This window comes from Equus caballus, chromosome 6 (genome assembly GCF_041296265.1).
Source record: "Equus caballus isolate H_3958 breed thoroughbred chromosome 6, TB-T2T, whole genome shotgun sequence".
Lineage (NCBI taxonomy): Eukaryota > Metazoa > Chordata > Mammalia > Perissodactyla > Equidae > Equus > Equus caballus.
The window spans coordinates 94,793,026-94,820,606 of NC_091689.1; the positions used below are offsets into that span (position 1 = coordinate 94,793,026).

Below are 27,581 nucleotides of genomic sequence, written 5' to 3' on the forward strand. Positions count from 1 at the left end.
TCGCAAGAGAAACAAAGCTTTATGAGGAACATGGTCTGGGGCCTTTCTTCCCGAAGGAAGAAAGGGCACCGAAGAAGTGGGGTGCACAGAGTGGTTATATAGCCACAAACAGGATATTTCACATGTGATTGAAATGTCCCTCCCACAATAGTCACAAGATTGCCCTGTCGCACAGCGCTTGATGGACACAGCAGATAGTGGGTCAGCTATCTCGGTGGGCATAGCAGGAGGCAAGTCTATTGTCTCAAGCTGGGTGGTCAGAGGTGAGCGCAGCAATCAGTTCCTAGCCTAAGGAAAGATGCTTAATCCTTAAAGAAGTGCCAACGTTGGGAGGGGGAGGGAAGTCAGTTACAGGAGATTACCAGATAAGCACAATAAACAAATGCAGATTTAAGTCCTTGCCTTCCCCATTGATTAAGAGTTTCTAGAGATAAGGTCATCTCCTTTCTTCTTCCTGGTACAGAGAGGGAGGCACCTTTACAGATAGAGATTTCCTTTACAACGTAAATGTCCCTTACAAAGGGTAAGTAAATTCTACTCCTCAGAGCCTCCTTCCCTGTCTCAGATTATCAAAAGCAATCAGCCTCAAATAATCCTCATGCCAAAGAGACATATCTTGGGGTGGCCAATTCCACTCCCCACAATAGCATCATGCAATTGGGTATTCAACAAATAACTGATAATGATGGAGTCAAATTTACATCTAAAATTCACCAGAGATTAAATCTATACTACTAATTTGTTTAAACTTTTCCATAGCTGGGAAAAGATGCTTAGTGAGTGTTATGAGCTGAGCTGTGTCCCCCCAAAATTCATAAAATGAAGTCTCTCTTAGTCTGTTAGGGCTGCCTTAACGAAACACTAGAGACAGGGTAGTTTATAAACAAGAGAAATTTATTTCTCACAGTTCCGGAGGCTGTAAGTCCAAGATCAAGGTGCTGGCAGATTCGGTGTCTAGTTAAAGGCTCTTCCTGGTTCATGGACTGGTCTTTTCGCTGTCACCTCACGTGGCCGAAAGGGTGAGGGATCTCTGTAGGGTCTCTTTTATAAGAGCACTCATCTTATTCATGAGAGCTCCATCCTCATGACCTAAGCACATCCCAAAAGTCCTACCTCCCCATACTGTCACACTGGGCTTTAGGTTTCAACATAAATTTTGGAGGGACACAAACATTCAGACCACTGCAAAGTTCTAGCCCCCAGCACCCTGGAATGTGACCATATTTGGAGATAGGGTCTTTAAAGAGATAATTAAGATAAAATCAGGTCATTAGGGTGGGCGTTAATCCAATATGACAGGTATCCTTATAAGAAGAGGAAATTTGGACAGAGACAAGTACAGAGAGAGGCCCATGTGAAGACACAGGGAGATGACCATCTACCAACCAAGAGCAAGACCTCAGAAGAAACCAGCCCTGCGAAACCTTGATCTCAGTCTTCTAGCCTTCAGGATGTGAGAAAATTAATGTCTGTTTAAGTGCCCCCGGCTGTGGTTCTTTGGGAATTTGCCAGTTTCATTGGCCACTGGTACACTGCTGTAATTTTAAAAAGGAAAATCTGTACTTGAAAAAATGTCAAATTTTATGTCAAAAACCTGACTTTCAGATTTTTTTTTTTTAAAGATTTTATTTTTCCTTTTTCTCCCCAAAGCCCTCCCCAAAGTACATAGTTATATATTCTAGTTGTAGGTTCCTCTGGTTGTGGCATGTGGGACACCACCTCAGCATGGCCTGATGAGCGGTACTGATGAGGATTTTAGGCTGCTTCATTTTAAAACTGCAGATGAGAAGCAGGCTCTGAGGAGTGGAATTTGCTTGCCCTTTGATCAGAGACAGTTGCATTTGTGAAGGAAATCTCCATGCCTCCCTCTCTGCGCCAGGAGGAAGGGGGGATGGCCTTATCTCTGGAAACTCTTAATGGGGAAGGCAAGAACTTAAGTTGTTTACTGTCTGGCAACCTCATGTAACTGACCCCCCACCCCAAAATCCTCCTTTGTCTTTAGCTGAAGATAATATTTAAGCGGTGACTTCTACCATTTACTCAATCCTGTTTGATTCTTATCTAAAAGTTGTGGGACCGCCCAATGGCCGGACCCTACCGGCACTGGTACCATTTTAACTTTTTTTTGTCTTGTAAAGAGATAACTCACATACCTATGCCTTAAATTTAGCTCTAACCCTCAACTTGGGGCAGCAGAAGCAGCAGCAGCAGTGGCTCCTCCTGCCCGTGGGTCCTGTCCCCACGCAGCAGCTCTGACTGCCCATGGGTCCTGTCCCCATGCTATTCCTTACTATTCTCTAAATAAAAGAGCACTACTGCCAGATCTTAAGAGTCTAAGAAATCTTTCTTTCGACTCTTCGGCTCACCAACCCCGCATCATTTCCATGTCCGCGCCAAGGATCCAAACCAGCGAAACCCTGGACCATGGAAGCGGAGCATGCGAACTTAACCATTCAGCCACAGGGCCGGCCCCAAGACTTAATTTTTAATACATCATTTTATAATGAAATGTCATTGACATTTTAATATAATTTTAATATAGTACTGAACAATTCTCTGTGGAATTTATCTTTTATATTTTTTTTCTTTCTAAATAAGATTAAAATCTCCTAGTAAAAGGAGATTTATACTTTATATAGGTAAGGACAGAAGTACTTTAAAATCAAAATCAAATCTAATGTTAATTAAGAAAAAATTTAGATAAAATCACTAGACAAAGATAAATTGGTATTCTTAAACTAATCTACTCATGAAATTCTTTTTGAATTGCAAATGAACAATCTATATATGGCAAATTTAGGATTGAAAAATAGAATACTGATATCTCTTACCTGAGATTCTAAATCAAGGATTTAGAAACAAGATACCATAAAGAATAGTAAGATTTACAATTATATAATCTAGTAATTATATTATACATTTAATATTATATTGCACATAACTATATAATTAGTATATATAATAGTAATACATACATTGCTATTATACTATATTATAGTAATAGATCTGAAGTAATAAAAGTATTTAATAGTTAATTATATTTCAAACTTAATTACTTAATGAATCCATTTCTTTCAATCACTTTTTATTAACTGCTTCCAAAAACCGCAACAGGTGCAGGAATAGATTGATGATATCCAAGTAGAGGTCAATGGCAGCAAATACATACTCCTCGGGTGACAGCCGATGCATCAGCGAGTGTGTGTCATAGACAATGAATCCACAGAAAAGAAGGGCCCCTACAGCAGCGATGACCAACTCCACTGTCTCACTGTGAAAAAAGAACTACAGGCGAGAGATTAAAGTAGTAAGTTTATAGTTCAGAACAGGATTAAGAATTCTTAAGTTACATATGCTACATACATATGTAATAATGCTGTACAACTCTGAATACAAATGTTAAAAGGAGAAAAAGGCAAGGCAGGTCCACCCTCGCCTCTGTTGGATGAAAGAATGAATGGATGAATTGATGGATATCCTCCTTTCTATTAAATTACCCCCTTGACTTTGAACACTAGCATTCCAAATATAAATTATTTAAAAATATATTTCATTTTCAGAATTACATGTGCCATTTGGAGGTTAGCAATTACATGTGAGGGCCTCTTTCTGTATAATTTTGCTCATCTGTTCTTCATCTTTCACGCAATAATACTGATTAACATAAGACTTTGATTTTTTTTTTTTTTAAAGATTTTTTTTTTTTTTTCTTTCCTTTTTCTCCCCAAAGCCCCCCAGTACATAGTTGTATATTCTTCGTTGTGGGTCCTTCTAGTTGTGGCATGTGGGACGCTGCCTCAGCGTGCTCTGACGAGCAGTGCCACGTCCGCGCCCAGGATTCGAACCAACGAAACACTGGGCCGCCTGCAGCGGAGCGCGCGAACTTAACCACTCGGCCACGGGGCCAGCCCCCAAGACTTTGATTTTTTAAGGATAATTTTATAATCATTCTATATACAAATGTTCCAGATAATTATAAGTAAGTGTCCTAACATAAGAGTACCTCTTATAGCTTTTAAAAATTATTTATATTGACATGACCAGAATTCTATTTCAAGTTACCATTTTAAAATAACTTACCTTCAAGATTCCTGACAAGCACAAAATCCACAAAGCAGTAAACAATCTATAAAAACAAAACATTCATAATTCAGAGTATTATTCCTTCCCAAAAACCTCTGTAAACCCATTCAACATTTTCTGAAGAAATAAATCCATCCTGATATTTGCCAAAGAATAACTGAAATATAAGAATTCATAAACATATAATGAATACTACAGAATACCCAGAAATTGAAAGAATAGCTAGCTATTCAATATTTGTTTTTAAGGCGTACAAAACTAGTTAAGAGTATCATTTTTAAAGTTTTTAATTGGAATACAAAGAAAATATGGATATAAGCAGAAATACCATTACAAGTATTTTAATTCATAGATCCATAAAACTTCTAGAAAATATATACATGAATAAATGACATTAATTGCATTTTTAAACCAAATAACAATAGTAAGTTATTCTGTGAACATGCACATCCATTAAAGTTCCCCATGTTCTCTCATTCTGATGTATTAAAGAACTTAATTTTATGCACGTAAACTTGCCACTGCTATAATTTTATGAGCTGTCATTCACACCTTTATATGAAGTATAATTACATATTATATATATAAAGTATAATTATATGACAAAAGATGTCTAATAACTCAGCCCTTGGTTATCAAATATGAGACTTGGAGGCCTCAATGCACATCTGCTGCTTCAGGCCACAAGGAAGTACAGGGGCCAAATTTACTTTCCCTCCTTAAATAAAAACCAGAAATAGGGCCAGCCCCATGGCCCAGTGGTTAAGTTCGTGCGCTCCACTTTGATGGCCCAGGGTTTCGCCAGTTCAGATCCTAGGTGCAGACCTAGCACTGCTCATCAGGCCACACTCAGGCGGCGTCTCACACAGCAGAACTAGAAGGGCCTGAACTAGAATATACAACTATGTACTGGGGGGCTTTGGGGAGAAGAAGAAGAAGAAAGAAAGACTGGCAACAGATGTTAGCTCAGGGCCAATCTTTAAAAAATAAATAAAACCAGACAAAATATATGAAACAACAGTTTTCAGACACTGCACAGCAAGCAGCACAGGACAGTGATTCCTGAGATAAGAGAAACAAAGGAGGTGAGCTCTACAGCTGGCCCAGCTAGAGAGTTTCGAGGCCACAGTGTAGGGACAGGAACCCATATGGAGCCTTGTGGTCTCTCTGAGTGGTGAAGACAAGAATTCAGAGGTCGGAGAGGCCAAGGTGGCTAGAATTTGCAGGCCAAAGTTCCAGAGAGGAGAAGCTATACAGACAGCTAGCTAGCTCTGGTGATATACAGAGGGCTCCTCTCAAGTCTTTAGCTGAGTACTGATCGATGCATACACGTGAGGAAATGACAAAGGCTGGGGAAAGAACCACCAGAGAGGAGCAGGCTAACAACCCTTAGAGCTCACACAAGGCCAGGTTCGCATTCACACAGAGCTCACACAGTTCACCTTCACATCAGCCAGAGTGGAGAGACCTCCTAAGACATGAGGCTTGGAGGAATCCTCAGAAGGACACTGTCTCAGTAGTGGGGCCAAATTAGCCCTAAACTAAAAGCTGTTGTGGACCTGCCTAACAGAGCTTAAAAGGAAGCCTCAAAAGGTTCAGGCAGTTTCCAAGGAAGTTAACTGTTTCCTGGAAGAACAAAGCCAAAGATATTTAAAGGAAAACAAAAAAATTCTGCAACCAACAATGTAAAATTTACAATGACCAACACCCAATCAAAAATTACAAGACACGCTAAAGAACCAAGAAAATATGACCTGTAACAAGGAGAAAAGTCAATCAATAGAGACAAATTCAGAAATGACACAATAATAGAATTAGTAAACATTGACATTAAAAAATATTCCATATGTTCAAGGAGGCAGAGGAAAGCATCACCATGAAGAGAGAAATGGAAGATATATATTTTTAAAACACAAAAATTGAACTAAATTTCCACAGATGAATAATACAATTTGTCAAATGAAAAGTACTCTGGTTGGAATTAATAGCAAATTAGACACTAAGGAAGAAAAGATTATTTAACTTGAAAATAGCAACAGAAACTAACCAAAAAATAATGAAGAGCGCATCAGTGAACTATGGGACAACATCAGGAAGCCTAACACCCCTGGAACTGGAGTCTTAGAGAGGAGAAAGAAGGAGGAACATTAGAATATCTGAAGAAATTATGCCCGAAAATGTTCCAAATCTGATGAAAACTTTAAACTGACAGATCCAAGAAGAAGGAACATGAAAAAAACCACGCCAAGGAATATCATAATCAAATTACTGAAAACGTTAATCAAATTACTGAAAATTCCTGAGGAAATGTTAAAGGTAGTTAGGGGATAGAAGACATATTACACACAGAGGAACAAACAACAGCAGACTTCCTGTCAGAAAAAGCCAGAAGATAGCGGAGTGACATCTTTAGAGCACTGAAAGCAAGAAAAAAAAAACCCCAAACAGAATCCTATACCCAGCAAAAATATTTCCTAAAATAAAGATTTTCTGCAGATACACAAATGCTGAGAGCAAAAGAACAGCATTATAAGAAATGTTAAAAGGAAATTCCTCAGGGAGAAGGAAAATATTAGATGGGAACTTGGACCTACACAAAGAAATGGAGAACAAGAGAAATGGTAAATATATGGGTGAACATAAAAGACTTCATCTATTTCTTAAATCTCTTCAAAAGATAATTTAATGTTTAGAGCAAAAATAATAGCAATGTGTTATGAGGCTTATAACCTACTGTAGAACTAAAAGTTATGACAACAACAGCACAAAGGTAGGGAGAGGAGATGAAAGTACAGTGGATATGAAATGGTCTATGATTTGAAGGTAGACTATGATGCCTTAAAGAGGTATACTGTAAAACCTAACTTCTATTTAAAAGAGCTATAGCTAATATACAATAAAGGAGACTAATGGAATCAAATCCAAAAGAGGGAAGGATAGAGGAAAAAAGGAACACAGAACAGACTGGACAAACAGAAGGAAAACAAATGGCAAGATAGTAGGCTTAAACCCAACCGTATCAATAATCACATTAAATGTAAATACTCTAAACACACCAATTAATATCAGGGATGGTTAGACTGGATTAAAAAAAAGCAAGATCCAATGATATGCTGCCTAAAAGAAAACTACTTTAACTATAAAGACACAAATAAGCTAAAAATATAAGGAGGGAGAAAGATATACCATGCTATATAATCAAAAGCAAGCCAGGGTGCTATATTAATATAACAGAGTTTAGGGCAAGATTATTACCAGAGATAACCCCTTCATAATGATAAAGGGGTCATCAAGAGGACATAATCCTAAATGTTTATGCATCTAAAAACAGTTTCAAATAACGTGAAGCAAAACTTATAGAACTGACAGGAGAAACAGACCAATCCATAACTGTAGTTGGAGATTTCAACACCACGTTCACATTAATTGATAGGAAACATAGGCAGAAAATTAGTAAGCATACAGAAGACCTGAACAACACTGTCAAGCAACTTGACCTAACTGACGTTTATGAGACACTTACGTCTCAAGGTGAATTGAGAGCATGGTGAGATTCCAGCTCTCAGTTCTTTTGCTGGAATGGCCACAAAATTTCTCAGGATACATCTAGCATATCTAAGTGAGAATGAAGTATCATGCCACTTCGCAGTATAGATCCTTCAAGACTGAAGGAGACTCAGGACTTGCTTTTTCATACTACACCCTAGGGAAACTCCAAAGCTTCTTCACCAAGTAGTACGGGGAAGGTGGTATTAGGAACGGTAAAGCATCTGAGATTTTACCCTACTTGCAAGCTAATAAGTTAGCCTGGCACAGTTTCATGGATAAAGGTAGAAGACAGGAGACTCCTAGGTCTGAGATGAAGGATAGTTTATTACAGCAATAGCAGTAGCTGAAGAACAGGCATAGTAGATAGGTGTCATGGGAGTAAAGAAATGAGAGAGCTAGAAGGACAGAAGGTTGAAGAAAGAAAGTGGGACGCTGGCATTTAAGATTTCAGCAACAGCACAATCCCTAGTTATGATAAGGTCCACAATGTCGCCATGGCAGGGAGACAGAAGGTGCTCAAGTAGAAGAAGGCCAGAGATATTGAGAAGCTAAGGTGATGGACAGGCCTGAAAAGTGGTTCAATGCAAAAGTCTTCAAAGAATGAGGGAGGCTTCAGCAATAAGGGAATCGGTGCCAGTGCTGAGGAAGGGTGGGAAGTGCACAGCCAGACAGCGTAAGCGTTAAAGCAATGAATTTCCACCACGCTGAAGGAACAGTGAAATGGTACTAGAGGACCGAAACAGTTTCAACAGTAACCCCCACCCCAAACCACACAGGGTGTGAGACAGCAAGCAGCTGGAGAACAGTCTTCTCAGGGAGGACTCAAGTTTCAGCTGAGATAAGGAAGAAAGAATCTATCATAAAGAGGCTGAAATACAGGGGAGACTGTTTGGCGGAACAGGAGTTCTAGAGAGCGTGCTAGGACGGGTGGGGAGGAGCACAGTTGGAGACTGGGATGGAAAAGAGAAGCGAGAGGAAATCTTCCAGCACATCTCACACACAAACATGTATGAAACATCCCCCACGCACACACACAAGGAAATGAGAAACAGTGTTGCCTCTCCCTAAATCAATCTCCATTCTAATACAACTATTTCAGCATCTTGCACAATTGTCCATGTTGGCTGACCAACTATATTTTATCCCAATAGAGATTTCTGGCAATCTGGATTACCAGGGGGAAAAAAAGGGGAGGGAAGAAAGTTTTGCAAGAGTACACTTCTATAAATTTTCAGTGTTGTAACAGGAAAAAGAACAGAAAATGGTTGGGTGATTATGTGCCAACAGAAAGCCATTGTGAGCTTAGAAAAGAGTCTATACATTCTCAACAGGTGAGGGCAACACAGTACCATTATCCAAATATAAAAAGGATGATTCCATATATTTATTAGTTTGAAAAAAGATACAGGTTAATGTACATGGACCAAAAAGTTTTTAAAGTTCATGCAGACATCTCCAACACCTGGGTCAATTACCTTATTTTATTTATTTATTTTTTTTTTTAGGAAGATTAGTCCTGAGCTAACATCTGCTGCCAATCCTCTTTTTGCTGAGGAAGATTGGCTCTGAGCTAATCTCCACACCCATCTTCCTCTACTCCATATGTGGGACACCTGCCACAGCATGGCTTGACAAGCAATGCTAGGTCTGCACCTGGGATCGGAACCAGCGAACCCCAGGCCACGAAGCAGAGTGCACAAACTTTACCGCTGCGCCACCAGGCTGGTCCCACAGTTACCTTGTTTTTGCCACAAAAATGTGGATGGTCTTGGTAACATTTATGTTAAGGCAGAGACCTAAATAATTTAGGTAAATTCCATACCATTCGTAAAGCACACAGTCCTAGCCACTCTGAAAAGACATGCACTTGCCCTTCAGTGTAGAGGGGAAGCAAATGACTCGAAGCCACTTTCCACCTCTTTCTATGCTCTGGGACCATAGGCTTTGGCCCTAATACTCAAAAAGATGACCTCTCATTACCCCTCATTTTAAAAGACAGTATCCAAAGCTAACAGTGTGGCACTTCTCTCAAAACCACCTATAATATTAAAGGTATCTATCTATCATAGCCAGGAATATATAACTTACCCCGCTCCAAATTTGCTGAAATCTCTCTTAGATTGTAGAGTGTATACAGTCAAACCAAGAAATACCGCGGTAGTCAGTACGAAAGCTTGCAGAACAATATATACATCATAGAAAGTAACTGTAAAATGACAAAACACTGATTAAAAACGCATATAAACATACTCATTATAAAACAGCTTTTTTCTGGCTTTTAACAGAAATGCTTTATTTTCTCCTGTACTACTTGCCAATAAAAATAATTATGAAAAGATGCCTTATTCACTCTTGAATATTGGTACAGTAAAACCACACCCCTAATGCAATAAACAGGCTCCAAAATATTCACTCATACAAAATAGGGAGGTCATATCATGAGGACGTTAAAGAAATGATGGTGAGAGAGGACACAGCTAGCCAGTTAGGAGTTCTGGGACACGGGGGAATGCTTCTCACCCATCCCCGTCCCAGCCGCAGTCTCTGACCATCTGTGGCGATTGTCCACTATAACTGCAACACCAACAGGGATGACTCTGCGTCCTGCAGCTGGCTGGGAATTCCGGACAGCAGCGACTCTAGCAATCACTTGGGTAACTACACACCCAGTTCATCAGCCCAAATCAAAAAAACTGGGCAAGAAAAATACTAGGGCTGTTTGGGCTCACCCGCCATTCACTGACCCTGCCGAGAGCAGAAACGAACCACTAACTGCTTCCGACCCACATCTACAGGACCCTGGAGGACATTACTGGTGGTTTACCGAATATATACCAAATTCCCTTTTGTAATTTTAGAAGGACCATCTGGATGGACTGGATGGACTCCTGTAAAACAACTGCTTAACATTTTAACAGAATGCTAAACTATAACCTCTTTAAAGCAAGTTAAGTGCTTTGAACCCAAAACCATTTAACCAATTTTTAATCTTTCAGCATTAATTATCCAAGTTCTTTCTATTCCTAAATGTTACATTATTGGAATTTCTCTATTTATGCCATTATAAGATTAGGAAGGTGACCAGAGAAAAGATAAAACATGAAAATACTTGCTTCTTGTCAGTAATTTCAGTATATGATTAGGAAAAGAATATTGTAATTAATGAAGAAAATGATGTTCTCAGATTAGCCCATCTATGAATTTCTGGCCCCAATTCCAATAACACTGAAATAAATCTCTCTCGTGCCCCTTATAAATGGTAGGAGCAGGGGAGGCCAGAGAGAGACTTGATAATAAGGTTTACAGAAAGTAACATTAATAGATAATAACACTAATAATAAGTAAATATTAATAATACTTCCTTTCTATGTTGATAAACTTCAATCCTATTTATTTTAGTAGTTATTTCTTATTATTTGCTTATATTCTGATTCTTTTATAAAAGGAAGATACAAACAATATACAGATTGAATAAAACTGGCGTAGAAAGGTTAAAAACAGTAATGACAAAATAGGGAGAGATAAATACATTAACCAAAAGGATTAACAATTTACTGTTGTTGAAAGTAATAGTTAATTCTGACTTTTTTGGTACACCAGGTCAATCATTTTGAGACAAGTGGAATTTCTGTTGTTAACAAATCATGACATTTTTTACTTGAGGCATTACATAGGGTACCTCAAGTAATTATAACAGACACTCCCTTTCAAACACATATTTAACACCAAATGCAAAACAGAAATTACCACTGTTTCTTGAGGCGCCATTTGACAAAATCCGAGGATATAACCATACAGCACAGTTCAGTGCAGGCAATTCAGAGGCTAAGCCCATGTGATGAACACACATGGCTCAAAACCTGTGTTTCTGGTTCCTCTAAGATCCCTTTACATTAGGAAAAAGACTACCCACGGTTGTCTTATTTTTATAAATGGATACATGCACATGAATACTGTTCTCCATTCTTATTGCTTTCCTAATTCCTTCCACTGCCTCTAAGCTCAGCTAAACTACGTGAATACAAACATTTAATTTTTGCTTCTATTTTAGGACATCTTCACCCTATGCCATACTTTTGAAATACGACATTCCATGATGTTAAGCGTTAGCCCCAAACATCTTTTTACCCAAAAGATTTTCCCACATTAAACAGTTACTGTAACAGCATGGAGATTTCTCAAAAAATTAAAAATAGAAATACCATATGACCCAGCCATCCCACTACTGGGTATCTATCCAAAGAACTTGAAATAAGCAATTTCAAAAGTCCCATGCACCCCTATGTTCATTGCAGCATTCTTTACAATAGCCAAGACGTGGAAGCAACCTAAGTGCCCATCAACTGATGCTGGATAAAGAAGATATGGTATATATATATACAATGGAATACTACTCAGCTATAAAAAAGGACAAAATCGTCCCATTCACAACAACATGGATGGACCTTGAGGGTATTATGTTACGCGAAATAAGCCAGACAGAGAAAGACAATCTCTGTATGACTCCACTCACATGTGGAAGTTAAACATATACACAAAGAAAAGAGATTAGCGGCTACCAGGGGAATGGGGGGAATGGGGGGGGTGGGGGGGCGGGCACAAAGGGTGAAGTGGTGCACCTACAACACGACTGACAAAGAATAATGTACAACTGAAATTTCACAAGGTTGTAAACTATCATAATCTCAAGAAAAAGTTAAAAAAAAGTTACTGTAACATAGAGAAGTACAACAATGGCTTACCAACAAAGGCCACAGTCAGAGCTTCCAACAGAGTCTACGAGAAAGAAACTGAAATTACACAAACATACATAAAATGTACCCTATGTCATGCACACGCTCTAATTTCTGGGAGTTCAATGTGACTCCATGCACAGGATCTCACTTTAACTTCAGAGCTGCCTTGTGAACAATGTGCAACAGATAATAAGCCCACCATAGCGAAAATGAGACCTCAACGTATTCAGAATATTTAGATTCTAATTGTGATCCCATCACTCCTTAAATTCACTGGACTTTTCCTACCTGTAACAGGAAGATTATAGAAATAACATAGAAAATTCTATTTTTCTCACTCTCTGTAATGCAAATAAAAGCAAAATTGCAAATCATGTGCACATTTACAAAAACCCCAATATCTCACACAAACAAACATAGAAGAATAGAATATTTAGGTAGTACTTTGGTGTGGGAAAGTCTTGAAACTGTCTCCTAAGATTCATTCTCTCTTCTCTAGTAACAGAATTTTTACCTGGATACATTAAACAGACTAAACATTACATTTTTAAGCCTCCCTTGCAGCTAGATCCGGTCACAGGACTCTGTTCTGGCTGACTGCATGTGAGTAGAGAAGTGTGCAACTTCTAAAAGCAACAAGGTTTGCTCTCCCCTTTCTCTTCTCATTTTTTTTTTTTTTTTTTTTAAAGATTTTATTTTTTCCTTTTTCTCCTCAAAGCCCCCCGGTACATAGTTGTGTATTCTTCGTTGTGGGTTCTTCTAGTTGTGGCATGTGGGACACTGCCTCAGCGTGGTCTGATGAGCAGTGCCATGTCCGCGCCCAGGATTCGAACTAACGAAACACTGGGCCGCCTGCAGCGGAGCGCGCGAACTTAACCACTCGACCACGGGGCCAGCCCCTCTCTTCTCATTTTTTAAAAATAACAGGATAGAATGTGGACACAGCGGTGAGCTACGTTACACCGTGCAGCACTTGAGCAGTGCCTGAACCAAACCAGGTGCCTGGGCCCACAGTCATTCGAGTGTCACACAAATGAGAAGTAAACCACCTTGTTTAAGCCACTGTTATTTTGTCCTTGTTTAGGTCATGCCACAAGTAGCTGAACTCCTATCCTAAATGAAAGATTCAGGGATGTTGAGCTTTACCCTCTAGTTCTTTCCCCTTTAGTGACATATCTTTTCTTGTTTTATATGCTTACTCTAGTTAGATTTTATCAACCATCTGACAGACCAGATCATAAAGGCAAAGCCAAATTAAGAACAGTGGCTGTGTAATCACAGTCCGAGTAGCAGCACTCCCCAGACCCTCCCCTCCCCGAAATCAAGAAACCATCAGAACCACAGCAAAAATGGTATGAGAACTTGTATACAAATGTGGAGGCAATGAAGCCACTGCCACATTTTGTTATAACGTTGTTGGGTAGGGTCAGAGAAGCGGTGGCAAAAGATGACAGAAATATTTTTTCTGGGCACTATCATTATACTACATTCTTGATATTTGTGACATGATTTAGGTAAGAAATCCTACCCCATACTCAAGTATCTGAAGGAAACAGGACAGTGTAAACAGGAGAAAAGACTGGACTAGGAAAACACACCACTGCCCCCAAATAATGCCCCTTTTAAAATGTGTGTCTATACACACACAGACACACGCCTTCTAAGGCGACATAAGATCCATCTCCTTTCCTATTTAGGGGGAGCAGGACAAAATCACCGAGTATCAGAGGTCTCTGAGATCTGAAGTGTATTTTACACGCTTCCTTATTTGTTAGGCCATTCTAGCTAAGGACATGTTCAACAGCTGCAGCAGTTAAATGATCACCTGCCCTTAAGCGTTTGGGTGATGCTTTTCCAGTGAGTCCTCTTTCTGCTGGACCAAAGGTGGTCCATGCCCTTTTCCCAGACAGAAATCAATCACGGTCTTTGAAAGGAGGCTGGCTCCATGTAGAGCTGAACAGGAACTCTATGATGCTGTTTCTTTTTGTACTTCCTCCCTCTCTCCTAGGACACAGCTGACTGAGACGGGAGTTGGCATCTAACCCAAAGGCTGCCAACCCATATACTGGCTAACAATCTACAATGTGACCCATGCCAATAATAAGCTGTGCCAATCAGATTCTTTCTCACTTAGGAATCTAAACTCAGAGAATGAAGCAATGGCGGCAGGAGCTAAAGCTAAAAGGTTAATTAACCATATGAGGACCCACAATGGACAATATAAAAACCAAAGACAGCAAAGGAAAAAACTATGTGTAAGGACAGATGTATGGTAGAGAAGAGATGTAATGGAAGAAGGGAGAGAAGACCCCAAACGCTTGCTGTTGAACCCCCTACAACAGCATTATTTCTAGAAACTTCCACTAGTTCCTTTTCTTCTTGAGGCCTGGTGGGTTTGGGTTGGTGGGTGCCCAAGCTCCTGTAACCTTAAAATAAACTCCCTGCTACCTGAGATAACTTGGGTTAGGGTATTGATCCCTGGCAAACAAAAGAGCCTAAGATTTAAATGAATAACCTTTCTTAGAAGCTCCAAAGTCATGAGCTTTTCTTTCATCTTATTAACATAAACTTGCTATCAGAATTCACAGACTTCCTTTAGTTGAAAGCACTTTAATCTGATAAAGAGATTTTCACTGTTGTTTGACGATAAATATCCTTAATATTAGTTTGCAATGTTTTGAAGTAAATGTTGAGGTCAGAACCCAAAGTCATATTAGATATGAGAACAGGAAAAATAATTTTTCAAATAAGCAACCTGAGCCTTAGCAACTCCTCTGGTCATATTCTAAGACTGAATTTTTAGGTAGTAGTTGCGTTTAACTTTCATTAATATCTCAACAAACATGACTTAAGGCTGAGTTGTCCCAACTACGATTTTGAAACAACTTAGTGGAGCATATCAACAGAGCAAAGTGCTCCTTTAAAAGAACAGAGTGATATGATAAAAATAACAGAGTTAATCAGAAAGATTTGAAGTTAAGGTCTATGAAATTAAGGCCACAATATCAAGGCCACCTCCTTTTTCCCAAGAAAATTACAGAACATTATGGGTCAAAAACATCAGAGGGATAATCTACTTTAATATTTTCCTTTTACAAGTGAGAAAACTTGGGTAGAGACAGGTAAAATGCCCTGCCAAATGTCACATAATCAGAGAGTGGCAAAGCCACGTTATGTGATTCCAATTCATTATTTTTCCACTATATCATAATACTGACAGGAAAAACAAGGAAATTGATGGATGGTAAAAATTCTAAAAGACTAGAAAATTACAAGTAATTTCCTAAAATATTTGAGTTTTTTAAAAACTCAATTTTGTTCTGCTACTGTTATATATGTATATGCATTTAATGAAATAAATTTAAAACTCAGGAATAAATGTTAAAGGGACAGATACTGTGAAGTACTCACAAATCCGGAAAGCAGGTACAGGTTAAGCGGATGCTTATGTCTGTGCAAAGTCAATGCCAGAAGCACACCGAAGGATCCAAGGGAAAGCACCAAAATTAAGACAGGACTGAAAGACATAAAATTAAATGCATTTTCAAGATAAAAAATAGCATAGATAGTTTTATCCAATTTAATAAAATCTGTCTATTTTATGTGTTTGTGAAAGTACAGGAAAAAACATCTGGGAGGATTCACACCAAACTGTCAAAAGCAATTATTTTCCCATCTGGGAAGGTGCGGAGTGTGCTGCGGGAGGAGCAGCAGAAAGAAAAGAGCCCCCAGTGAGGGGTAGACTTTTCCTTCTACTGCATGAACTTCTAGCATATTTGAGGAATTTTTGCAATTAGCATACTGTTTTTTTTTAACTAAAACACAATAAAGAAAAGTTATTAAATAATAAATTTTATACCTAACTACTTTTTTAGGGTATTTACTACATAGCTGTAATTTAAAGAACTTCACCCCAAATAGGAAACTAAGAGAGTGAAGCCCCCCTTTCAGAGGGGAAGGAGGACAGAAATTGTCTCCTTCTAAGAAAGTATTCAGTCTTTATTTCTCCTTTCCTTCAATATAAAGAATCTACACCACTTCTAGCCATGGAAATCATCACTCTGGAGGTGAGATCTTAAACAAATTAGGGCTGAATCATACGGGGCTCCTCTGAAAACTCCTGGGTGAAATTATCCTACTTAGGAGCCAATACTGACATAAATTAAACACACATTTTCTAAGCACCTTTATTTTTCAAGCACTGTCTTAGGCTTTGGGGACAGGGCATAAGTCTAATAAAAGCAAAAAAATAAGACAAAAAAACCCGCATAAAGTAAAAATCCTTAATGCTACTCCAGGAGATGAGGATTTAGCCCAATGAAACCGTAAGCTATACAGTGCAGAGGTAAATACCATGTTGTAGTACAGTTTCCTTATCAAAACAAAACTAACCTTATTTATAGAAGCTAATAATGAACTTTTTTTACATTCTAACCTCAAACGTTAATAGAAAAAATGAACTTTGTTTATGGTATGCCCTTTTGATCATCTGCAGTGGCTGAAAATGATTCAGAATCATTGCATTACCTTACCTTTCATGTACAAATGTCCGTATAGATTCAAAGTACAAGAAAAGTGCAGACGTCACTGTAGTTAGGAGAACTTGCAGAGAAAGGATGGTGTAGACCTTTCTTAGAAAGGCTGAAAGAGAAAACAATGACACGTGACTATTTTCTTAAGCATTTATCATAGAACAGCGAGATCAAATTTCTTCTTAGAAACATTACATTTTTATATGTATTCTTTCTACATTTTAATTCTTAATTCACATAATCTGTAACTAAAACTAAAAAAAAAAAAAGAAAACACTTCTAAAGGAATAAAAAATTCTAAGTGATAACTACCCTCCCAAAAGTATGAGCATAAAAAAAACTGTTAATGGGGTGGAAGGCAAATGTTTTCATCAAAATAAAATGAAAATATTAAATGCTTATTTGTACACAGCAGCATACAACAAAGCAAAAGTTTAAAACTGTGACTTTTTTTCCCGGAAGATTAGCCCTGAGCTAACTGCTGCTAATCCTCCTCTTTTTGCTGAGGAAGACTGGCCCTGAGCTAACATCCGCGCCCATCTTCCTCTACTTTATACGTGGGATGCCTACCACTGCATGGCTTGCCAAGCGGTGCCATGTACGCACCCTGAATCCGAACTGGCGAAACCCAGGCCACCAAAGCGGAACGTAGGCACTTAACCGCTGCACCACCAGGCCAGCCCAAAATGGGACATTTTTAAAGAACAAATCTATCTTGAAACTGAAAAGCAAGAACAGAAAGCTTATGGCTGGATATAAATTGAAAAAAGAAATCTTAATTTCTAAGCAGTAGAAATGTTGCCCCAAAATGAAACATCCTTAAAAGGCAAATAATATATAAATTTATTTTCTCTCACCTATTTTTACTTTTCATTTTTAGTACCTCTGCCTCTGGTTTTTTTTTTTTTTAAGATTTTATTTTTCCTTTTTCTCCCAAAGCCCCCCTGTACCTAGTTGTGTATTTTTAGTTGTGGGTCCTTCTAGTTGCGGCATGTGGGACGCCACCTCAACGTGGCCTGACGAGCAGTGCCATGTCCACACCCAGGATTCGAACCGGTGAAACCCGGGACCACTGAAACGGAGCCTGAACTTAACCACTCGGCCACGAGGCCGGCCCCCTGCCTCTGGTTTTTATACAATAAGAAACTCTCCCTTTCAGAATATTTTATTATCAACATCTCTAAGTCGACTCCAAGGCTTAATGATTAAATAACACTCATTAAAGTCTTCTGATGCATAGATGATATAAGTAATACAGTGGCCACCCAGCTCACACCAGCTTCAGAAAGAAGACAGCAACAGTCGCACCTCCTCCATGTATACGCGATGCCAGCACCACCCTCCCCACTCCCTTAGCCGACTGCTAACAGTCCTTCGAGATTCAGCCTTTCTCAGCTCCCCAGTCTGAATTAAATGTTCCTCCTCGTCTGCCCAAGGGACCCTGAACACACTCCACGTCGCTTTCCTCTCTAACTATTAACTACTTGTCCTTCACTCCCAGGAGACTGCAGACTGAAAAGCTCCCTGTAACAGGGCACGTCTCAGTCATTCTCCCACCCCAGCACCCAGCCAAGTGGATGGCACGGAATAAATACTCACTGAATCTTATTTACTTTTAAATAAGTTTATATTGAATTAATGAAAGGTGTATTTTGCCAGTCCGGGAGAGAAAAGGTATGATTCTGAAGCAACAATGGAGCCACATAACTTCTGTAGAGCGCTGTGCTCAGGCAGGTGCCCAGCAGAGGAAGATGTGAGGTTGTCTCCTGCCTCTCACGGCAACATCTGATGACAAATGTTCCTTCTGAGACCAGGCCTACTGAGGACCTGGCTTCCCAAGGAAGGAGCAAGTGCTCTGATGGCATGTCAGCCAAATACCAAGTAACAAAGAAATATTTTACAAGAGTAAGAGGATCTTCATAAACACTAAAGACTTAATCCCCCAAATTAAATCTTAATCAATGTTTCCTCTGGCACCCTTTCCAAAATATACAGTGAGGTTTTCCTAATGTCTTAAACAGGTTTTCCTCAACACACAGTTTAATTAACCAATGACTCACGTAACAGTGAGTATCAGCTGTATTTTGGCCTAGGTGTAGGAATACATCTGGAACAAAAAGGAGATAAACCGTGCTAATCTCCACAACAGATCTACAACTTACTTTCTTAAAAGGCCCTGATGGGGCCAGCCCGGTGGCTCAGTAGTTAAGTTTGCACACTCCGCTTCAGTGGCCTGGGACTCGTGGGTTCAGATCCCAGGCACAGACCTACACACCGCTCATCAAGCTATGCTGTGACAGGCGTCCCACATACAAAGTAGAGGAAGACTGGCAGAGATGTTAGCTCAGGGCCACTCTTCCTCACCAAAAAAAGAAAGAAAGAAAGAAAGGCCCTGATGTCTGCATGCTTTGGGAGGTCATGTCCACTTTTTCCGCAAAAGCAGACAAAAGAATATATTACTGCCATGGGCACTCTTCTTTGGGCTATCTTTCTGTGAATCTAATTCCTAAACCAAAGGTCAAACCGTATTCCCCCAAGGGATTTTCTGGACTGCAAAAAACTCATATTGTTTACTTTTGATACACTATTACATACCTCATGTAACTCAAATCTATTCCATTTAATATATATTCTCAAGAGTGAAAGTTAACGTTAATCCTTATCATTTCACAGAAGTGTCCTACAGTTCAAAACACGTGTTTAATGTTTATTTGTATACGCATGTATGCCCCAGTGCGTACATGAAAAAAGACTGGAAGAACAGACATACACCAAGGTGTCAACAATGGTTTTCTCCATGCAGTATGACTGAGGATGAGTTTCATGTTCAGTTCTTTGCTAATCTGTGTTTTTTATATATCACCAATAAACACTACTTTTATAACAGAAAAAATTTTAAAGAAACCTGGCTAAGCCAATAGATTCATCACAAAAATAATCCTTACACAGATATTCTAGATCACAACTTTCCTATACTCTTTAAAAATGGGACCTTAAACCAAAACCCAAGAAAAAGCAACACTTGACACCCATTTTGAATAACTAATATAAAAAGTGGCAAAGGATATACTCACAGGGAAAAATAAAAGATCCGATACGAAAAGAACATAAGCCAAACAGTAATATCTTTCCATTTTTTTGGAATCCTGGTTTCTCCCCTTCTACCTTTCCCCTTTCTATTTCTATTTCTCCCCTTTCCACTTAAACTTAACGTGGCCAAAACAGGAACTCTTCATTTCTACCCACATCTGTGCAGCCTTCTCATCAGTAACCAGCACCAACAGCCCCAAGCCAAAACCCTCGGAGTGCTCTCCGGTTCCCTGCCCTTCTCCCCTCCAGCAGCAACTACTGCAGCTTCCACCTGCCACGCAGAGCGCGTGCACCTCCTTGGGCTCCTCGGCCACCCCCCTAGTCAAGGTCGGTATGATCTCTGGCCTGGACGGGAGCAGCCTTCTACTGGTCTCCTTGCTCTCACTTGTGTGCCACCTACTGTCCCAATCCACTCTCCACACAGCTGTCAGTGATCTTTTCATAAAGGAACCATATCACGTGACTTTCTGCTTGCATTCTTTTAATGGCTTCCCTTATACTTAGAATAAAATTTAAAAGCTGTTACGGGGCCTCCAAGGCCCTGCGTGGTACGGAACCTTTCCAACCTCCTCTCAAGCCACTGCTCCTCTTCCTCACTCTGTTCCCCCACAGTGGCTGCCTCTCGGTTCCCCAACCACGCCCAGTCCTTCCTGCTTCGGGGCCTCTGCCCTTCCTGCCTCCTCTGCCTGGAACGCCCTTCACTTTCTTCACACGGAATGGCGGTTTAAAATACGTCCACATGCTCTGACACTCCCTTCAAGTGACTCAATTCTAACCAAAAAAATAAGACAGAAGTCACAGTGTGTGTTATTTCTGAGACTGAGTCACAAGAGGCAATGCCTGTCAATTATACCTCGACAACCACAAAAGGCAACAGGGCACCTACCTGCTCCTTCTTAGCTCACTCGCAGCAGGCAGTCCTCACGCTTTGTTCCATCACTGCCCACCTAGGGAGAGCCTTCTGGACCTTGCTTTCCTAACAGCCTCTCAATCAAACTTTAATGCCACAGACATACCGTCCATCTGGTTATGTACGGCCGCTCTCTGGAAGGCTGCGAACCACTGCGGTATCTGAGATTCTTCTGCCTTCTACCTCAAGAGCCAATTTTCACTCCCTTGGAGGCAAAACTGTCCCCACTGAGAATGACAGCTTCAGGAGAAGCCGCTGCCAGGAGCCCCATGGAAAGATCCACGTCGTGGCGACAGCCAGGGAGCAACTGAGGCCTTCTGCTACTCGTGATGAGTGAGCCTTCTCGGACGCACGTCCTTCAGCACCGGTCAGGCCTTCCGATGACCACAGCCCCAGCCAACATCTTGACCACAGCCAATGACAAACCCTGAACTGGAATCACTCAGACACCTGACTCTTACAAACCGATGATAAATGTTTACTCAAGCCACTAAGTTTTGTGGTGATTTGCTAACACACAGAGAACTAACAGAGCTTTTGGTATGTGGAAGTGGGGTGCTGCCATACCAAAAACCTAAAATATGCAAGAGTTTTGGAATCACTCAGTGAGTAGAAGTTGGCAGTTCCTTGAGGTGAAAGCTCAAAAAGCCTTAAAGAAACTGTTTGTAGAAGGATGACGCCTTTGAGGAGGCTGCGGGTCAGGGCTGAAAGGAAAGTGAGGAAAACCTTACGAAACTGCAGGGAAGAGAATCCCTGTTATGAACCGACAAAAAATGTAGCAACACTGTCACCTGTGGGAACACGGAAAGTAGAAAAATGTGCCTAATGAAGTGGGTGATCAAACTAAGGTGACTTCCAAACAAAGCACTGAAGGTGCTTGCTGGCTTCTTGCTGCTTATACCAAAATGCAAGAGGAGAGACAGAGGATGCGATTTTAAAACCCTTTGTTAAAACCTCACAAATATCCAACATTGTACCTCAGAAAAACCATTTAAACAATAGGGCTTCTGGGAAGCTTGAGGATTGTCCCTCAGCAGTCTCAGCCAAACTCACTCTAAGATATTTTCGGGTGTGGCTTTTAGCTAATAAGAATCATGGGAGGGGCCGGCCCTGGGCCTAGTGGTTAAGTTCGTGCACTCTGCTTCAGCGGCCCAGGGTCTCGTCAGTTCGAATCCCGGGCGCAGACATGGCACGGCTCATCAGGTCACGCTGAGGCAGCGTCCCACATGCCACAACTAGAAAGACCCCCAACTAAAAATACACAACTATGTACCGAATCACAGGAGACCCACAAAGCTTTCTGAAGAATTTTATTGGCAAAAATACCCACCAAATTATGCCTGTCCTAACATTGGATGTATAGGTACAGATAATTTGTCTCTTTAGTTCCAGAGTCTTCAAGAGGAAATGAACTCATAGGAGCTGTTCTTAAGGAACTATATCCAAGACAGGTGGACAGAGCACTCATCTGGGGATTATGAAGCCTGGTTTCTAGGCCCCCCCAGCCTCACTGCAAACAACTGTGCTGTTTTAGATAAGTGTTTTGAAACTTAGGTTTTCTGAAAAACATATGTATATATTATGTTAGGGACTGTAATTCCAAGGAAAATTATAATGTTGTTATTACAAAATTTGTTTAGCACTCACATGTCCAAACCCAGCTCTCCACTGGGATTCCGCTTCCTCCGTGAAGCTTTCCTAGATTATCCCAGTTCACACACTCTCACTTCCCTCCCTACACTCCCTCTAGACCTGGCACTTGAGGATTTAATCGACCTGCTATCACAGATTAGTTTGGCTACTGGCCAACCTAACTAATGCCTTAAGGACAGCAACTGTGACTTCCAAAACTTTATTTCTCACTACCTTTACATGCAGTAAAAAGGGATGGCTTTAAAAATAAAGCATTTTTTTCATTAAATGTATATTAATGATCCAAATGTTTCCTTAATGGCAGTACCCTGACTCAAGATCTCTCTAATAAATGCCTTCTTTTCACACACCCAATACCATCTCCACAGAAACTTAATGTCCTGCAGTGGCTGCCATTTTCTCTCCCTGCCCCTCCCTGAAGGGACTCATTCTCTTTCTTTATCACTTCTGGGATCAGCAGAGAACTTCCTTCTCATCTGACAGCCACGAGACAGCCAGGAGTTCTAAACCACCCCCAGTACTTGCAGCACCAGTTCTCAATTACGTTAACACATCACATCATCACTGTCCATGCTGTAGATGGATGTAATCTGAGAATGCCTCACTGGTTTAAAAAACATATAATAAAAAGCTGAGCTTTAACACCAATCCTCCTCAAACTCTTATAAAAAACCAAAGAAGAGGGAATACTTCCAAACTCATTCTACGAACCAGCGTTACTCCAATACCAAAGCCAAAGACACCACGAGAAAAGAAAACTACAGATCAATATCGTTGATCAATACTGACGCAAAAATCCTCAGCAAAAAGACTAGCAGGCAGAATTCAACAGCAGATTAAAAGAATTAGCAACCAAGTGGGATTTATTCCTGGAATGCAAGGATAGTTCAACACACAAAAATCAATCAATGTAACACACCATTTTAACAGAGTGATGGGGGGAAAAGAACACATGATCATCTCACTTGATGCAGAAAAAGCATTTGCCAGAATTCAACAACTGTTCAGGATAAAAAGACTCAATAAGATAGGAAGAGAAGGAAACTAACTCAACATAACAAAAGCCATATATGACAACCCCACAGCTAACATCATAGTCAACAGTAAAAACCTGAAAGCTTTTCCTCTAAGATCAGGAACAAGACAGGATTGCCTGCTTTTGCCACTTCTGTTCAACAGAAAAGTCCCAGGCAGAGTAACTGGGCAAGAAAAAGTAGTAAGAGGCATCCAAACTGGAAAGAAAGAAGCACAATTACCTCTGTTCATGCACATGATCTTACATGTAGAAACCCTAGAGATTTCATAAGCTGTTAGAACTAATAAATGAATTCAACAAAGTTGCAAGATACAAAACCAACATGCAAAACTCAGTTGAATTTTTATACGCTAACAATGAGCAAGCTGGAAAGGAAAAGGAAATTAAGAAAAAACTCCACTTACAATAGCATCACAAAGAATGTTAAATGCATATTACTATGTGAAAGGAGTCAATCTGAAAAGGCTACATACTGTATCATTCCAACTATATGACACTCTGGAAAAGGCAAAACTCGGAGACAGTAAAAAGATCAGTGGCTGCCAGGGGTTGGTGGGAGGGAGAGATGAAGAGGTGGAGCACAGAGGATTTTTAAGGCACTGAAACTATTCTGTATGATGTTATAATGGTGGATCTGTCATCATACATTTGTCAAAACGCATAGAATGTACAATACCAGGAAATGAAAGCTAATATAAACTATGGACTTTGGGTGATAATGAGGTGTCAATTTAGGATCATGGATTGTAACAAATGTCCCACTCTGGTGCACCATGTTGATAGTAGGGGAGGCTGTGTGTGTAGGGGCAGAGCTATATGGGAACTCTCTGTACTTTCCACTCAGTTTGCTGTGAGCCTAAAACTGCTTTAAAAAATAGTCCATTTTAAAAAATGGGCAAAGTACTTGAATAACATTTCTCCAAAGATCTACAAATGGCCCATAAGTATATGAAAGCATGCCCAAGGTCACTAATTATTAGGGAATGCAAATCAAAACCACCATAAGATATTACTTCACACTCATTTGGATGGCAACTTCCAGGGAAAAAACAAGCATTGGTGATGATGTAAGAAACTGGGACTCTTGTGTAAGGTTGGTGTGAATATAAAATGGTGCAGCCATTACGTAAAACAGTATGCTGGTTCCTCAAAAAAATTACAAACACAATTACCACATTGTGAGATAACAGAAAATATACCCTGGTCTCTGTCCCCAGTTCCTGGCACAGAGCTCCTGAAACCCTTGTAATTTCCTGAGCCATAGGAGTGTCTTTTGTTCTAATGAGGTGACTCTAGGTGGCCTCCTGCATGAAGGCTGGAAGACCTCACCATGATTCGAAGCTCGGGATTTTCAGCCCTGCCTCCCATTCTCTTGAGAAGGGAGAGAGGCTAGAAATGGAGTTGATAATTGACGATGCCTATATGAGGAAGCCTCCATAAATCCCAACAGTACAGGCTTTGCGGAGCTCCCAGGTTGGGGAACACATCCACATACTGGGAGAGTGATGCACCCCAATACAACAGGCTTGGGACCCTCTGAGCCCTCATCCTGTTTATCTCCTCATCTGGCTGTTCGTCTGCAGCCTGTATCACATCCTTTAATAAACTGGTCAATGTAAGTGTCTCCCCGAGTTCTGTGAGTCACTCTAGCAAATTAATCAAACCTAATAAGGGGGTTCTGGGAACCTCCAATTTGTAGCCCAGTCTGACAGAAGCTGTGGGGAACCTGGGGACCTGCTACTTGCAACTCCAACCTCAAGTGGAGGGGGGCAGTCTTGTGGGACTGAGCCCTTAACTTGTGGGATCTGACACCATCTCATACTAGATCGTGTCAGAATTGAGTCAAATTGCAGGACACCCAGCTGGTGGTGTGGAGAATTGCTTGGTGTGGGGAAACACCCCCATGCTTTTGGTGACCAGAAGTTTCAGAAGTTGCGTTCTGTGTAAGTAGCACAGGACAAACACAGGAGGAAGAACTACTCAGGAGAGGAAAAATGAGGTTTCTCACTAAAACACACATGATCTAGCAATTCCACTTTTGGGTATAGATCCAAAAAAGCTGAAAGCAGAGTCACGAAGAGATGCCTGTACACCTATGTTTATAGCAGCATTATTCACAAGGAGGTGGAAGCAACTGAAGCGTCCACCAATAGATGAATAGATAAAACAAAATGTGGTCTATACCTACAATGGAATATTATCCAGCCCTAAAATGGAGGAAAATTTTGATACATGCTACATAACAGATGCACTCTGAAAACACGCTAATGGAAAAAAGTCAGCCTCAAAAAGACAAATACTGTACGATTCCACTTATACAAGGCATCCAGAGTGGCCAAATTCACAAAACAGAAACCAGAACGGCAGTTGCCAGGGGCTGGGGGGAGGCGAAAAATGAAGAGCTGTTCGATGGATGCAGTTTCAGTCTTGTAGAAGGACAAGTTCTGGAGGGCGGTTGCACAACAACGCGAATACACTTAACACGACTGAGCTGTACACTCAAAAACAGTTCCAGTGGCACATTCTTCACGCTATCTGTATCTCACCAAAAATCAAAATTTTTAATTAAAAAAACTGAGCTCACTTGCCAAAATAATCCCAAAATTCGATTCCAGAAATAGAGATGGTAGGGATAGAGATCACTAGTTTATCAGAGCTTCACAGCTCCTTTTCCAGAACAAGTTCCAGGTGCCCAGACAGGAAGAACACCGGGGGACGCTTCTGTGACCCACTGGCTGAACCAGAGCGGATGATGAATCCCCCCTACGGGAAGCTGGGCATTTCAAATTCATAATAACTTCTGCCCACTGGAGGTTGCACAGCAACTTGAAACCAAGCAGGCATCCTGATCCACCTGGGAGGCCCGCGGCGCCCCGGGAACGCTCGGACACGCTGCCTTCCAGGCCCCGCGGGGGACACAGGCCCCCGCGCCCACCGTCCTACAGTCCCGCAAGGACACGCAGACAGACCCGAGACAGGCGGTCCCCAAACCGAAACCGAAGCCACGCAGCGGGGACGCCGACATTCGGGCGGACGTCACCACGGTGGCCCAATAAACCTATTTTCACCGAAAAAGCAACCCCTAGTTTCTTTTAACTGAAAGCTGCCAAGCGAAGGCGGCCGAGGTTCTCCGGGGTGGCCGTGTAACCGAAGAAGACAGGGTTCCAGCGGGAGGCTGCCGTTCGGGCGCCCGGCTGGGGGACCCCCGCCCTCGGGGCGCCGCTCCGGCAGAGCCTGCGTCCCCGGAGCCCCGCGGGCAGCGGAGGCCGGAAGGGCTCTGCCCCGGAACCCCCGCACCCCGCTCGCCCTCCGAGCGGGCCGGGGCGCGCGGGCGCGAGAACCCGGAAATCCGCCTCCCCGGGCCGACTGCGCAGCAGGGCCGCGAGGGGCGACGGGCGCCGGGGAGCCGCCACCTACCCATGCGGATGTGCACGCTGGCCGAGGCCACGCAGCTGCCATAGTTGAAGTCGTCCTCGATGGAGGAGCAGGGGTAGCGCGCGTCTTGGGGGGCCATGTCGGCAGTGGGACTCCCAGGCGGCCCGCTGCTCCAGGTCGACGACGCCGACGCCTAAAGGCCTTCAGCCCACTTCCGGGATGCCGCGCTCCAGCCCGAAGCAGCGGAGCGCCGGGGCGGAGCGAAGCCCAAGCTAATCGATGTGATGTCGCCTGGACAATCCAGTTAGGCTGAGAAAAAGATTGCTTGCTTCCAGTTGGGGTGGGAGGAAGAAAAATTACATTCGAGGTCGCATCTGAAGTGAAACTTTTCTCAGATTTTCCTCGACAAGGTTTCGAAATCCTCTGACCTGTGTCCACCTACAAAAACAGAAGCCAGTTGAAGAGGCAAAGGGTTTATTTGGGATCAAAGAATTGCAATTCCGAGAGCACAGATTCAGGTGGAAACTGGGACATAGCGTCCCAGTTACAGGAGAGGGGCCTGGGGTTCTGTAGGGGAAAAGGAGGATGAGGTGAGTTGTGTTAAGGAGGAGTTCATT

At 41.4% G+C, this 27,581-nt stretch overlaps 1 protein-coding gene across 1 annotated transcript; it reads right to left on the bottom strand.

The window, feature by feature from the left end:
- On the bottom strand, window positions 1–27,581 carry TMBIM4 (transmembrane BAX inhibitor motif containing 4). The gene is made up of 7 exons (XM_001491112.5): window positions 27,007–27,581; window positions 16,901–17,009; window positions 15,780–15,885; window positions 12,375–12,408; window positions 9,721–9,838; window positions 4,081–4,126; window positions 1–3,285 (listed from the first exon to the last, which is right to left on the bottom strand). The coding sequence occupies exons 1-7, from the start codon at window positions 27,101–27,103 to the stop codon at window positions 3,079–3,081; spliced, it is 717 nt and encodes a 238-aa protein (XP_001491162.1). The 5' UTR covers window positions 27,104–27,581; the 3' UTR covers window positions 1–3,078.

Coding starts and splice junctions, on each gene's coding strand:
- TMBIM4 (XM_001491112.5), bottom strand. CDS start 27,103: ATGGCCCCCCAAGACGCGCGCTACCCCTGCTCCTCCATCGAGGACGAC. Junction 12,409..15,779: donor TGTACCTGCTTTCCGGATTT/GTGAGTACTTCA, acceptor TCTTTCTCGTAG/ACTCTGTTGGAAGCTCTGAC. Junction 4,127..9,720: donor TTCAGCAAATTTGGAGCGGG/GTAAGTTATATA, acceptor TTGTTTTTATAG/ATTGTTTACTGCTTTGTGGA.